General features: G+C 42.1%; 1 protein-coding gene across 2 annotated transcripts; it reads right to left on the bottom strand.

Annotated features, from left to right (window-relative positions):
* Window positions 1-340: 340 nt before the first annotated feature.
* Window positions 341-15,490, bottom strand: LOC310931867 (puratrophin-1-like). 2 transcript variants are annotated; one of them, XM_083895105.1, is made up of 23 exons: window positions 14,634-15,490; window positions 14,352-14,546; window positions 14,122-14,242; window positions 13,853-13,946; window positions 13,453-13,539; window positions 12,325-12,438; window positions 12,094-12,192; window positions 11,833-11,984; window positions 11,435-11,573; window positions 10,791-10,913; window positions 10,515-10,712; window positions 9,035-9,711; window positions 8,110-8,559; window positions 6,818-7,067; window positions 6,631-6,720; window positions 6,153-6,482; window positions 5,894-6,064; window positions 5,589-5,766; window positions 5,377-5,493; window positions 3,985-5,283; window positions 3,617-3,843; window positions 3,172-3,230; window positions 341-2,643 (listed from the first exon to the last, which is right to left on the bottom strand). In XM_083895105.1, exons 1-20 carry the CDS (start codon window positions 15,424-15,426, stop codon window positions 5,279-5,281), a joined length of 4,383 nt encoding a protein of 1,460 aa, XP_083751231.1. In that variant the 5' UTR covers window positions 15,427-15,490; the 3' UTR covers window positions 341-2,643; window positions 3,172-3,230; window positions 3,617-3,843; window positions 3,985-5,278. The 2 variants fall into 2 exon arrangements, with proteins under 2 accessions (XP_083751231.1, XP_083751232.1); XM_083895106.1 differs by having other exon boundaries at window positions 8,110-8,556.
* Window positions 15,491-15,533: the final 43 nt, after the last annotated feature.

Below are 15,533 nucleotides of genomic sequence, written 5' to 3'. Positions count from 1 at the left end.
CCCAAAGGGTATTTGTAGCCTTTGAAACCAGATCGGGACGCCCCCATCCGTCTAGTCATCACATCACTAATTCTGTTTTTAGTAATGAAGGACACAGAGACTCAGTAAAACACCCCTTCCTCTTTATCCCCCAAACTGATAGTGAACTTGGATGTGAGTCATGGTAAATCAGGATGATCTCTGCTGAATCAGCAGCACTGTTAAATTCATTTTGAATATATGTAAATACAAAAAGAAACCACCAACAAAAGTGTTTATATTTTAAGGCATATATTATTAAATTAATCAAACAAACATTAAAATTCTGAAAATTAAAAAAAAAAGAACACGTACAGTAAAACATTTTTTTTCTCCCTTCTTTAAAAACTTTAAATGTGTATGTACTTACTGATGTCATTGTGAAAAAGGTAACGAAACTGCAAGTCAATAATCCACTTTTCTATCACTTGGTTTGCAGACAGATTGAAATAAGTTCTACATTTCATTAAATGTAACCACAAAATTCATTAAAAATCAAAGAAATGCAAAAGAGCAGAAAACAATAAAAAAAAAAGGGAAGAAGGGTTTGCGCCAAACTGAAACCTACAAACACTACAGAGGTTTACAGTGGAAATCACCCAGTCTGTTGAATACGGAAGTGAAGCATCATCACGTACTTCCCACATTCTCATGTTTCTGCAAACTGTTTCACCATTTTTAAAAGGTAATGCAAGTATAGGAGAAACAATTACAAGTGAAACAAACAAGGAAAGAAAGAAAGATTGAAAGACCAACTGCACCACTTTGAACAATTAAAAAACTTACACATTAATGAGAGAAAAAACAGGGGGAAATAAATCAAAAGTAACAGAAACAGAAATAAAATAAAGTCAACATCATGGCCTCATCAAATGTATACTGTACATTTTGTATGGAAAATAACAAAAAATATTCCTCATCAATAACAATAAAAACATACAAAAAAACCCAAGCATTTAACCAGAAAACACTTTGTAATGGTCATTTTCATGTGGAGTGAACCCGGAACATCACTGAGTATGGAACCATTAGTGGACCCTTAATAACAGCAAGTGTTTTTTTTTTTAAATGGGAGATCTTGCAACTGCTTTGCAATGTGGCGTTCTTCTTCCACAAATAGCAAGTACTTCAAATCCAGATGTAAAAACACATTAGCAAGTGGTCTTTCCCTTATGATCAATGTTTTAAGAGTGACTTCATCGCGTGTTTTATCGCCTATACTTACACAAAGTGGAACCACTAAAACATGACCGAGTCTTGTTTTTTCACATTTTGGGGACTGGTATGGCCCACTGAGTCCCAAATATAAGTACTTAAAGATTAAAAAGTTGATTTTGCACAATAGGGAACCTTTAAGAAACAAGTGGCCCAAAAGTAGAAATATCTTCATACACAAATTGATAATCGTATATGAATCACAACACCACCTGTCTACATATTCCCTCTATTTATAGTCATCCACTTGAAGTCTGCAGCTAGTGTCTGGGCTCATGGCCACTGCATAACTCTGAACATGTGATCGTCCACCTGATACCGTTGCATTTTAAGCAACTGCAGGCAATTCAAACGAAAAAGAAAGAAAGACTGAACTATTGTCTCTGAAGAATCAAATCCTTTTGTGAGGTTATAATACAGATGCCAGCCCTGTAGATCTCTTCTATACAAAATAATGACGATCACGACGGCAACCTTCATAATATTTACAGAAGAGAAGATTTTTTACAAACTTACAGATGCATGCCAAAACCACATACCATTTTTTTTTACTGTGGCATTACACATACTGTACACCTGCTACACATTTCACTGTGCAAGACAAACACAGGAAACACGACAAAAAAAAAAAAACAGTTAGTTCAGCAAAATTTGTTTTTCAGACATTTAACCACTTCTCCTGGAATTGGTGGCAATGAATTTTACACGAAGCAGCTAATAAATCAAGGCGTGAGCTGCTTATACCCAGTACATCAAATAAACTATGTTATTCATGACACAGAATCCGTTGCAGTTGTAACAGCTGATGCTTGGTTTGATATTAACAAATAAAATCATGCTTGAGGTCATTATCCATAAAAAAGACACTTATTCTGTTATTATAAGTTATGTGTACCAATGGGCCACACAGTGGTGCAGTTAGCACCGTCACCTCACAGCAAGAAGGTCACTATTGGGGTAAGCTTAACTCATTGGCTGCCAATGACGTCTATCGACATGAATTCAAATACAACCATTCACTGCCAATGTCTGATGAAAGAACAGAGTCTACTCTTTCTTTTGATAGTTTCAGTGTTTACATAGTCATAGAACACACTGTTTTGTGTCAAAATGCTGTAAAAAATGCACTGAATTGATCATAGGTATGAATGCGAGTATGTCTCTTTGGCTCTGAGATGGATTGGTGGCCATGCCTCTGCAAAGTCAGCTGAGTGTGGCACCCAGCTTCCCCCATGACCCTTAGTGGCATATACTGATGGGATGGGGTTGCTTTGTTTTTCAGTCGCATGTTAACCAGGCCTTGTGATCAGACAGAGCTGAGTGACTCATGACTAACCATGATGAACCATGTGTCTGCAGGGTGACGAGAAGATCTCCAGAGGGGCTGAATAGCTCCAGGGGACCAATAACCTGCAACAATATTTCAGTCACATTTTTATTAGCTGATAAGAACAATAATAAAGATTAAAACCATGAAGATATTGATTGGTAACAAAAAGACAGAATAATAATTATAATAACTAATAAATGTAGCATCCCTCCTGATCCAGGGCCTTATTATGGTGGCAAATATCACAACACAACGGAAGTGTTTCCAGGGGACACTTGAAAGTGATGCACACCCTTCTCCATACCTGCAAACAGAGGGATCTCTCTACAGTAAACAACTGCAGTCAAGCCATAATGCATTGAAACGATCCCAAATGAGCGTACAAGCAGGATCAGGACATCCCGTTTCAAAATAAGATAATAAATTAAGAATTTGTATTATCCAGGTGCTAAGAACAAAATTCAATGTACCCTGGAAACTCTTCCGTTGTGTTATATTTGCGGCACATTTTGCTTAATGTGGTGTGTTGTGATAATTGCCACCGTACTTTACTGTGCTGATATAAGCGTTGATTTTACTTGTTTATTTAAGAACATCATAATTATTACCCTCAGCAGGAAATCCAGGGTTAAACTTCTGTTGACTTTGGGATAATAATTTCATCATCCTGAAATGGAAGAAAATACATGACATTGTCAAAAGTCACATCATCAGGTACTCCTGTCATCAGCCAATCATGCATCAGCAACTCATTGCATTCAGGCATGTAGATATGATCGACCGTCTGAAACTGAGCAACAGAAAATTGAACATGGCATGGTTGTTGTAGCCAGACAGGTTGGTGTGAGCATGGAACTGCTGATCACTACCATTTCTATGGTTCACAGAGAGTACTCTGAAAAAACAAATACAGTGAGCAGCAGTTTCTTTCAGTGAAAATACCTGACTGATGTCAGAGGTCACAGGAGAATTATATAAAGGCAACAGCAACTAAGTAAGTTTAAGTCCTTGATTAATAACTCGTATATATTATTATTATGCGTTCATGTGTACCTGAACCAAATATGGGGGTTTGGGTGCAACTCCCATTTTATTTCTGCTCATCTGCGGTGAGCTGTTCCTCCTCAGGCTGGGGGTCCTACACAGTGGTGGGCGGGGCTTTGAACACTGAGACACAAAAGAGGAGGAGTCATTCACCGTCTCGCCGCCAATGGCAGACAGGCAGCTGTGGCTCGAGGTGCTGGGGACGAAGCATTCTGTAGATGATTCAGTGCTGTCAACTGAAACAGAAACAAAAACATGCACAGTAGCATCAACTCTATGGGGACTTTAAAGTAAAGGATTTCACTTGAGAGACAGACAATACATGTTTAGTCTGAGGTGGAAAAAAAAACACCTAAGAAAATAAAGACCAAATTTACTGAGATGATGATGACTTTTCCACGGTTCACAGTTACGATGAAGATGATGGTGCTGATGAAGGCTGTTTAGTTCATTGTCCGCCACAGCCTCTGGGGACGAGCAGATGGCTGCACTGGGCTCCACTCCCTGCGACTGACTCCCAGGATAACCAGAGGGTGGCAGTGAGCCCCGGCCAGAGGAGGAAGAGGACTGGCTGAGGGTGGTGGAGGCGGTGCTGCCGGAGCCAATGGAGTGTGGTCGCGGATAGTCTAAGCCCCTGTGTGAACAACACGTCACAGGGACTGACGACACACATAGATAGACGTCATCAATGGAAAAAAAATGATGCGCTTGGCCAGTGAGCAATGAGCACACAAGCATGATTACAGTTAATCGTAAATTTAGCTACTTTGTTAGCTTGCTTTGTTTATGTGAAGCTAACAACCAAATCATGTAATGGTCCAGTGTGTAAGAATTAGTGAAATCTGATGGTAAGACTGCAGGAGGACTCCTCTGCTCACCCCTTCCTTTCCCAAGCACATCAGGGAACTACAGTAGTCTTTGCCACAAAGGATGTAAACACTCTTTCACAACTCCCTCCTCCAGTTTCCTCCTCCTTTTTTTTTTTTTAATTTAACCTCAATTTAACCAGGAATAAAACTCATTGAGATTAAAAATCTATTTTGCAAGAGTTCCGTGAACCCAGAGTTTACCCAACTATTTACACATACAGCATACTGTACAAAATACAATATAAAAGGTATACATAACTTAAACAGAATACAATAAAACAAATCAGATAATTGGCAATTATTCAACAAAATCAAGGAAGGGTCCATTCTTATCCATAAAAATATGCCTGCTCCAGCTAGTGTGTCCATTTGTGCCGCTGCAGAAACATGCGGCACAAGATTGACCGTAAAGCAAGGCCTTTATTAAAAAAAAGCCGAATACATTTTATTTTCAAGCAATACACGTCTACAAAATAGAGGGGTAGTCATTTCTGCCAAAAACCCAACTAATTGTTATAAACTGGACCATTATTTGTAATTGTGGTTACTTTGTTAGCCTGTTTGCTTTAAGTTAATAAAACATTTAAAGCACTAAAAGCTTGTACTTTTTCTGTAGCCTTGCCAATGGCTCTGTGGGCCCAGCTGCCAACATGCTCACAGTTACTCATGCTGATTTTACTTTAGCATATTAGCATTAACATTTGCTTAAAGCAGAGCCAGTGCTGATAGGCATTTGTTAATTTGTCCAATTTTGACCTGATGGATGGATGAAAAGTCAGAGGATCATCAAAGCTGCTACCATTCATCCTGAGAGGACGGGTTAGTGAGACATTTGAGTGTTAATTGGCCATGGTGGTAGATGTAAGCTGATCTTGACTTAAAGTTTGTGCATCTACTTACTTCTCCCAGGCAGGACACAGCTGACAGCTCGGTCACAAATAGCAGCATCACTGGGTTGAATGTCCATGAAAGGTTTGCGGCCCATTCCCATAAACACCCTCTCCTGCATTCGTAGCTCTAGACATGCAGTATATTCATATTACATTTTTCAAGACAAAACACTGTAAAACTGCATGGAAGATTAAAAATAATAGTGATGTTATTGTTAGAACCTCTACTGTGAGTGGCCTGATCCCAGAGGATCCTCTCCAGGTCAGTGGTCCAGGCTTTCTTCACCTCCATGCTGGAGGCCTTCAGGGTGTAGGTGTCCTCACTCTTCCTCCTGCGGAACCAGATCTCAAAACACAGGCCACTCACACCAGAGTTATGAGTCATCCCAATGTCGCTCGTCTGAGAGAGAAAAACAATGACCAAATCATTTTACTGATGGAAATGTCTCTAAATCTCAAACCTACTGAATATGTTTGCATTTTGAATGACATGCATATCGAAAGCAAGCTCTTTAATGTGTGCTGACCTTGAATGACTGCTTGTAAACATAAACATCATTGCCAACATCCGTCCTCTTCGTCTTGCTGAAGAGGATGAGGTCTTCAAAGAGAAAGACGCGGCGGAGACATTTCTTCTTTTTGAAGAAAACTGTGAACTCATCTTGGCGAATTAGCTGACCCTGCTCTTTTAAATTCACCTAAAAGAACAGAGGAAAATGCAGAGAAATCACCTTCAACTAACTGCTGTGTTACAAATATATCCGTCGCACCATTTTATTTTCTTACATCACAGTCTCGGATGGCGTCCATGGTGAGCAAATCGTTGCCGTGACGCATCTGAAATCGAACCAGGTCTGCAGCACCCTGGATTTCAGCTTTCTCGCGCTCCCTCTCACTGCTCGACAGATCGGGCACATACACATCACCTGTGCCACATATGCTCTGTGCGCCCACTGAAGACGCAAGCAGTGCATCTTGGATCCTCTCTTTTGGCCTGTACGACCCAGCCAGTGCCAACATGTCTTGCAAAAGGAGACTGTACTTGCTGATCCTCTGGATGGGCCTCAGCAGGTAGGACGAGAGGTCCATCATGTCCCCCAGCTCCTGCTGCTTCCTCTGTGAGAAGGAAAAAATAAAAAAAGGCTTTAAAGCTGAAAAGGTGAATGGACTAATTGCAATGGAAGAGGCAGACGCAGACACCATTAATATTATTAACATTTAACATTTCTTGAAGCACTAAAGTTGGAGCAAAAACGTAAATTACCTTGAAGATGTCATGGCGACGGTGCAGTATGAGGGCATCTGACTGAGGTTTGTTCTTACTATACAGAGCATACAGGCCAAAACTCTCACTCTGTAGAGAAAAAAAATCAAAGATAAATTAAAAGATACCAGTTTTCTAATATAAATTCATTAATAGCTGATAAATAAATCTGTATGTTATGCCTCACGTGTCTGAGAAAGCAGCGAGCCACCATGGCAGGCTCCCTCTGACAGGCCTCCAGCTCTGGCAGGAAGTAGTGGCTGTGGAAGTTGTAAAGCTTCTCCAGGTTGCCGAAGATGATGCCTCGCTTTCCCCTCAGGTCCTGGGGGATGTCTGGTCTGTCCAGCAGGGGGAGGTAATGGGTCAAGATGTAGCTCAGCGAGCGGACGTACTCTCTCTCTGTGACCACCAGCTCTTCCTGTACACGCTGCAGCCTCCTGATGCAACACAAAGTGAACACGTCATTTAAATGCCAAAAACAGACCGTAAACTCATACACCAAAGTTCATAAAAGGTTTTTCAGTGTCGTCTCTAGAATTACTGCAATATCACAAATTATGTCACAGAGTGTTTAGACTTCTAGTCTAGCTCCCTAGCTCCCTGGTGTCCTAATGAACATGTCTGTGACATGCTTTGGTCAAAATACCTCAAGGATGAAGCACCACAGCAGTTCTATCACCCTGCCAAAACAGCCCTGTATTATATATCACAGATTGGGTCATAATGGTTTGTTGTCTTTAAAAACGGTTTGGGAAACACTGGTCTAATGGCACAGGTGCACAATTTTATTTTAATTAAACTTACGGTGAAATTATGCAGTATTATCATCAGCCACATTTTACATGCACTCTGTGACTGAAACAAAACATGCAAAGCATGGATGGATTATAACACAACAGGTCACTGACCACAGAAATAAATTGCTCCTCAAGCAATTGGGTTTATTCATCGTCCACCCCTTTGTCATTCACTCATAAACCTCTTGTTTTTTGGGAGGAAACTGGAGTACCTGGAGAAAACCTACGGACACCCAGGGAGAACATGCAAACCGTGATAGCCACTGTGCGCTGGGTTCACTGTAACTGTATCTAACTGTTCAACCAAAGTTGGGATTAGAAAATCTTGACCCTAATTCTGATTGAGCCCATTCACATTGTAATAAGTTCTCTTCTCATAGTTCTCTTTGCTATACAGTAGTTATCACTCCGAGCTGTGGCACTGTGCCTGTCCGGCCTGTTAGGAAATCCATCCATGTTGCCAATTTAAAAAGAGAATAGAAAAAAAGTCAAAAGAAACAATACCTGTAGAACTTCACTGTCAGCTAAGAGACAGAAAAGGGTGCATGGGATCTTATTAAGGCTCAAAAAAACTCATGGGACCAATTACTCAGCCTCATTGAATATTAATTGATAGTTTTGATCATTAAGAATTATTCTAAATAATGTAGATTTGACAGAAAATAAACTGTACGAAACTTACAGGGCATTGCTGGCACTATCCTGTGGATTTGCCGAACAAAACGCCCCCTCGACTCTCCTGATAGGCAGGCTGGAGTGTTTGCAGGGTGAAGTCCCATCACCCCCTGCAGCACCGCGGTCGCTCACACAGGAGTCATCAGAGCAGAAGCTCCCATGGCGCGAGATCTGGAACTTCTGTGCCTCCTTGAGAATCCGACATGATGGCTGACCATGGTGTGAGCAGGATGATGGGGATCGAACGTGGTGCTCTGGAGGAGCGGAGGACTCTGCTTCCGCCACTCCTACGGTGCACAAGTCTTGGCTCAAGGATCTCCCTTTGAGACCTCGTCCCCATGGAAACCACTGGCAGCCAACAGTGTGGGACTGGGACATGGCAGCAGCATCTCGATCTCTCCTCGCTCTGCTCGTCTGTCTCTTGCACACCTCTCTTTCTGCTCTCCTCGCTGATCTACTTGAAAAATGAAACTTGAGTCAGGGAACAAGTGCTGGATCAGGGCTGTTCAAGGATTACAAAGAGCTTATGTGGCCACAAACTGTCGTCAAACCACATCTGAATGTGCTTTACGTGATTGGATCTGAGGAAGTATTCAAGTGTTTAGACTTGTTTTAAAGTAGACATATTATACCCTATTTCTACAAGTTAACCTCATTCCCTGGTGTCCTAATGAACATGTCTGTGACATGCTTTGGTCAAAAATACCTTAAGGATGTTGTTCAGTACTGTACTTAGACTGAGGCGGAACACAAAAACATGAGTCATCTTTTTTCACACTTTGCCTACTCATAGGATCGCCACAGTCCCAAATATAAGTATTAAAATTATTTAAAAGTTGATTTTGCACTATAACCCTTTAAGCTAATGCCTGGTCTACAGCCCTTGATAAAAACCTAAAATAAGTGAGATGGGTCACCCAACAAAGAAATACCTGTTAGGAGATTGTGGAGTGAACTTTGACCCCTGGCTGGTTCCAGCATCGCTGTGATCCTCATGTTTGATGATACTGTTACAGCAAGCAATATTTGTTGAATTAGTGCCATTGCTCCCCATGACTGGTTTTCTCGTGCCTAAATCCACCACTCCAGACACAATGCCCTCCCACAGTGGGTGCCGAGGCCCAGGAGTCGATTGTACCACCAGATTCTGACCACCAGGTGGTGTTGTCTGATTATTAGTGCTCACCACATCAATGTAATGACGTTCACAGCAGTTGCGAGAGTCTGGATTTTGGTGATAAACTTCATCCACATCCCGTATCCTTTCCTGAAGTTGCTGCCTGGCCTCCTGACACCTCAGCCAGGCTATGTTCCAGACCCGCATCCCCCTGGAGCCCTGTAGGGCACTAGCCTGGGCTTTTACCTCCTGAAATCTCTCTGGGCTAAACTGGAGAAACCGGTCATGAAAGGTCTGAAGGATGGAATTGTCATTGCCTGACAATGAAACACAAGCGGTGGTAGTTGGGCCAGAACCATGTGCTGTGGGGCAGTCAGACTGACCACGAGAGTCGTTGACCACTTCAGGGTCTTGACTTTGGTGTTGTATCGGTTGAGAGTTTGTTTGACTCTGGTCCAGATAATCAGAGCATTCACTGGCCAGAGCGACAGCCTGTAAATAAAAGAGGTTTTATTTTAAAATACAAAAGAAATATATAAGCAAAACTGCATGTTCCTATTCTATTTATAATGCTTTGAGCTCAAAAAGAGTGTAACAATGCACTTGCACTGAAAACTAGTCAACATATGGAGTAAAAGCATAACACAAAACAGATTTAAAGGGACACTGTGTAGTATTTATGGGTTTATATGACCCAAAATCCACTATTTTATACATATTATGTGCTCCTGCATTGTCTAGTCGCTGTATAATAGTTTTAAAATAACATGGTCACGGGCCGATGTTGCATTGCCACTGCAGCGAGACGCCATGTTTCTACGGGAGCCTGTATAGACAAACGCGAGAGAGCAAATCAAGCGTCGCTTTACTTGTAGCGGAAGTCCCACCTCCACTTCGTCTGCCACGGCCGCGGTAGCTCGCCCTCTCCGGCTTCTGACAGCTCTACCGCGGCCACGAGGAGCTGTCCCTCGTCCTCGCCCTCTCCCCCTCCCGCTCCCTCTCATTTTCTGAATAAATACTAGAACCTCATCTGCTGACACGGAGAAAGACGACGAGGACGACATTTGACCGGCTGAGGATACCGTAGCGCTCAGGGAAGGGAGGGGGTGAGCAGAGGAGCAGTTTGTTGTTGTGAATTTCAGCCTCTCCTTTAGATGTCACTATAAACTACTTACTCCACCTTTAAGTTTCCCCATGGTGTTTTTGGCTTGATGTTTAGTTCAAAAGCGAATAAGAAAGGTTTATTTCTGCAGAGTAAAAAAAATGGTCTTGTGTTCTTAAAACTTCATACAAACCTGCTCACAAAAATCACACACATTGACCATGATCTGCAGCGCTCTGCCACACGCCTCAGCCCTGCTCAGGAAGTCATCCAGCCCTGATTTAAAGGTGCTGACAAAAGTCCCGAATGTCTCCGTCTCTGGGTAGGAGGACCCGCTCCACTGGAGACGCTCTGCCTCTGACACTAACGACATGGCATGGTGCCTTCGATCCTGGTGAGGAAGAAGAGGGTGACTCAGAAAGATGGACAGAGGGAAAAAAGGACAAACAAATTCAATCTTAAGACTCACATTTGCTTCAATAAGGAAACCAGTGTAGCTGTTGAGGATCTGCTCCAGTCTGGCTCCAGAGTCCTCAACTGATTCAGGCTCCAGCAGGTGGCGCTCGCCTTCTATATTATACCACTGCTGCATCTGCAGGGAAGGAAAGACGTAAACCATCTGCATATGCCATGTTTAAAGTCAGTTATTATATGATGTACAATTTTGAGATGGAACAGTTAATTTTATACCACTCTGTTGAGAATGCCAGAAAGAAAGCATGTAACCATAGCATATAATAACAATTTTATATTTCTATGTACCATCAATCCTTCTTTTCCACATGAAAGACTTGCATAGGAGCAATTCTTACACCTCTTGTCATTTAAAATCATCTTATTTCTCTTTGTTCTTATACTATGTTGCCAGCATTCCTTGAAGAAAATCTTTGATAATCAAAACACACACTTTAGAGTGGGTTAGAGGGGATGGTGGAGACATGACAACCCTTAAAGGCCAAAAACAACAAATTGCTGTTGTTGCTGTTCCCAAAATATTTTTTTTTTACTTGCCTTTCAAAGCTTCCACAACAAATACATGGTCAAAACCTAATTTTCTCTGGAAGGGAATTTCACTCTTAATCTTAAGATTTTAGGTACTTTACTGTCCAGTACCTGGGTGAAGCATCCCTCCATCTCCCTGACTTGCTTCAGGTATTCCAGGTGTTCCAAGGACACATTAGACTTCTGCACCAGGACATGAACCTGCTCTTCCATGTGGTTGTACAAGCTGGTCACCGAGTCCACTGCATCACTGCAGGTGTGAAGAGGAAACAACACAGTCTGAACACACAGATATATAGTTGCCTGTGTGTCATTGCTCTTTGTCATCAAGGGTACAAATGAGCCACTTTGAAATTGTGCCGGGGCCACAGTGATTTAAATATGTGTGCACATCATCGATTATCTTCCATGTCAGTCCAATCAGTACTTCAGAGCAATAATAAATCACACGGTATAACATTTGAACAGCTGTACCATGAGAGCAGTTTGAGTTGTTCCTTGTTGTCTACCTGAGGTCCTCACAGTGCGGATATTTCAGGTCACTCTCCCTCCTCAGCCTGGCCAGGATGGCCCCACCCTCTCTCTGAAGACTGACCAATCTGCCGTCCTCCAGCACATCCTTCATCAGAGTCCTCTGGTCCATCATGCACTGGTGCACACACTGTTAGACGGAAAAAAAACAACATTTTGACTCCTGTATACCAAGGATTTCAAAATAGCTAAGCTGCTATTTTCGGTGTATCTTAAAAGCTTTAAAGTACATAAAGTACCTGGACAGTGTCCATCCTCTGGGGCTCCTCTAACTTACTAATGGCACTCAGCAGCAGGCTCGACGCCTCATGCAGATCAGATACAAAAGGAAAGAGTTTCTGGCGGGATGAAAATTGTGGACACAAATTAATTGTGAGCATTGAAGAGATAAAATTCCTCTTATTGGAGAGGAGGGAGGTGGTGGAATAGAGAGAAATAGATCATGTACAGTATAGAGGTGACCCACTGACCTGGTGCAGCTCCATCCAGTCATAGTAGCTGTGACACAGTGTGCCATCCAGACGGGAGCTCAACTGACTCCCCTCCACCAGCTTCAGCAAGGCTTTCATCGACAAAGTGTCCGTCTGCTCAAGGGAGCAATTTCAGAATCAACAAAGAGAGATTGACTTATGACTGACTAGTTTGCTCAGTAGTGCCAATGTCTACAGCATAATCATTTTCAAGCTTTTTCAAGATAAAACCTTTCATTAAAAAAAAAAACATTCAAATATATGCTTTACACTGAACAAAGCCCTAGCTTTTACTGGTAAATGTTTTAATTAAAAACTCACCAGTGCCAAATGGTCAGCTTTTGGTTTCTTTATATTTTTATTTATATCCAAATAGTTTTGCCAAGGAAAATAATATATATACAGTAAGGTCATGCCTTCAGTAAAAATGTCTAAATCAGGGTATTATGCAGTAATCCTTAAGTTAATTTCAATACATTTAGAAGACTTTTTCAAGACCTTCTCAAATATTTTAAGACCTTATTGCCACTTTAAGCAACACGTATTTAAACTTACAAAACAGTTTTAGTTTGCAATAAACTTACATTTTAACCATGGCTGACGATTCTGGAGTTTATTTTGTGCAATTTCTGATATTATTTTGCGGCAGGAGGAGCGCGTTCACTGCCACAAGAATTGCAATGTCACGGGTACACTACACGCGGCCCTGAGCCGATCTTGCAAGGCGAGCCCGACTGCGCATCGTTGTTTTTAACAAATGCAGGGAGGAAAATAAATACATTGATGAATAATTTCATCAAACTCTAAGGACACAATTTAATACCTCATGAAATTGTGACTTTTTAATACTTTTTAAGGGCCTTAATTTCCCCAAAATGTATCAGTCAGCTGATAATAACTGTTAGCTGCCTCCACTAGAGCAAAGACCTTGGTTAAAAGTTATTTATATTATATATTTGTCATGATGTTGCACCAAAGAAATCCATATTTTAAGATGGTGCCATCACCAGCAATGCAACAAAAGTGTATCAAGAAATACACATTACTTATAATGAATCACCATCAACCCTTGTTTCCATATATGGTATCCTAAAATTAGACTTGTTGACAGGTAAAAAAAAAGCTCACCTGGACTCCAGGACATCGCTCGGGACGGAAACTGTTGTCTTTGTCCACCAGCAGCACCAAACTGTTCAGCACTTGGGGACTCTGCTCCTGCAACAGTTTAACGCACAGTAAACTACAATTCACGACAATTTCGAGTGTGTGACTTTGGTAACGGAATACAAACAAGCTGGAATCAAGACGATTCCAACTAATATTAAGAAAAACAATTACAGTTTCTAATATGAACTACATTATGGAATGATTTGTTGTAATTCTATTTGAAAAAACAAATTACGACACATTTTACTAGCAGTTTTTATTGATCCGTTGAGTAAATGTGTTTTCAGCAACACTCCAGTCTGACACCACATTAACACCCAAACATCAGCTGACTGTTCTCTACTGCTTTCATGCTTCTTACCTGAAGAGTCAACAAGGCCTTGTAGAGCTGTGGTCGAGGATTCGTCTTCCTTGCATCAAAAATGAGCGTCATCCCAGCTTCTCTGATTTCTCTTCTACAGACGGAGATAAAAAAAAAAGAAGAAAAAAAAGAAGCAAATAAGAACAAAAGTGTGGACTCAACACAACAGACGAGACCACAGAGATGTCAAAACTCCCTCCCAGTACAATTGATTGGTTTTCATTTTTTAACTAGATGTATTGATTGACGAGAAGGATGCCACACCTTACCTGGTGATCAAGTGGAAGTAGAGCAACATCTGACAGAGCCCCTGGCTCGTTACAGCTGGTCTCCACCCTTGATGGTCACCATAGACTTCAACTATTGCCCTGCCTGTCCTGTCTCTGCCGCCTGTCGAGGTCAGAAAGAAACATCTCATCTCAAAAGCAGCCAGGAAGCGAGAAGACACCGTGTTTCGTTTAAAAATATCTTGGTGCTAAAATCATTTATTGCAGCTTACCTGTGAGAGCTGCTACTCCCAGATAGATTAAGTGGGCTGTGGGGTCTGGGGATCCCAGGGGGAGGTGGTCAGGTCTGGGACAAGCAGAGACAGGCTGGGAGATCTTCTGCATGTCTGCTGCTGCAGGTGGATCTGTCTGAGACGGATTCTCCATTGGAGGACAGTTTCTACCAGTTGTAAATGTAATGCCAGCATCTGTGGAAAGAGGAGGGAAGCTGCTGAAAACTAAACAACCATGTTACAGATTGGATTTGAGTAGAACAAGCAACAACATAACTGTACCTGGGATGACCAGCCTCCTTCTGTTGATCTTTGGTGAAACCAGCCCGAAGGCAGTGCTGTTTTTACATTTGACCACATGTAGCTGAGGAACCTCTGCACACACGTCATTGGTTTCTCTTCTACGGACATTTTGGCCTTCAACAATGACCACTTCACACTTCTCTGAGGTGTCCACCACTGCTGTGGAGAGGGACGAACATCTCCCATCGGACACCGATTCCTGTCGGTTTTGTGGCACAGTACGAGATTTGGAAACCTTTGGACGCATCCCTGAGGAATTACTTCTGTTTCCTAATCTTTCACGATGCATGAGGTTCATGTTAATCCCTGACGTTTCACTTGAACTGAACTGTAATCCAGGATGTTTGGCATGGATTCCATGAGACTGCCAAGGATCGTTTGAACTTGACAAATCCGTAGTGTTTATCCTTGTTCCCGCTGCTGACATTTTCCCATTCACAGGTTTGGCAGAGTGTGCATACCCTGGCTTCCTGAACAGCACTGTGTTTGTTTTGGCAGGCTGATGTGATCGCTCCCCATATTTTAAAGGATGTGTGCCCCTGTGCTCTGTGCAGGGAGCAATGTGTGAATCTCCTGGTTTCCAATATGGACCAGTGTTTTTTTCTCCCGACTCATTACAGATGGTTCCACTGAGAGGAGACTGGGTTTGGTTTCCAGAGTCACACCACACTCCTTGAACATTACACCAAGGATCCACTGTTTCAGTCCCTGTTGGCCTCCGACTGTCATCACACTGTGAGACATCACCATCCTCCTCCACCACAGCTAACATGCTCCCCCTCTCTGTCTCCTGTCCTATGGTGACAGGGTTTTTTAAAGCAGCCTGGTAGGAATCTCTGTATCGACACCTCAGGTCCTGAGCTCGAGAAGCCTTTCCAC

Source organism: Microchirus variegatus (assembly GCF_963457635.1).
Source record: "Microchirus variegatus genome assembly, chromosome: 9".
NCBI classification, from domain to species: domain Eukaryota; kingdom Metazoa; phylum Chordata; class Actinopteri; order Pleuronectiformes; family Soleidae; genus Microchirus; species Microchirus variegatus.
The sequence above is the reverse complement of the archived record's forward strand: the minus strand, read 5'-3'. Positions and strand labels throughout refer to the sequence as shown.

Excerpts from the sequence above, each read along its gene's own strand:
- LOC310931867 (XM_083895105.1), bottom strand. The coding sequence starts at position 15,426 with ATGTTAGCTGTGGTGGAGGAGGATGGTGATGTCTCACAGTGTGATGAC. Across the intron at positions 10,914-11,434 it reads TGGAGGGATGCTTCACCCAG|ATGCAGCAGTGGTATAATAT; the intron begins GTACTGGACAGT and ends CCTTCCCTGCAG. Across the intron at positions 6,483-6,630 it reads GTCGCCATGACATCTTCAAG|AGGAAGCAGCAGGAGCTGGG; the intron begins GTAATTTACGTT and ends TCCTTCTCACAG.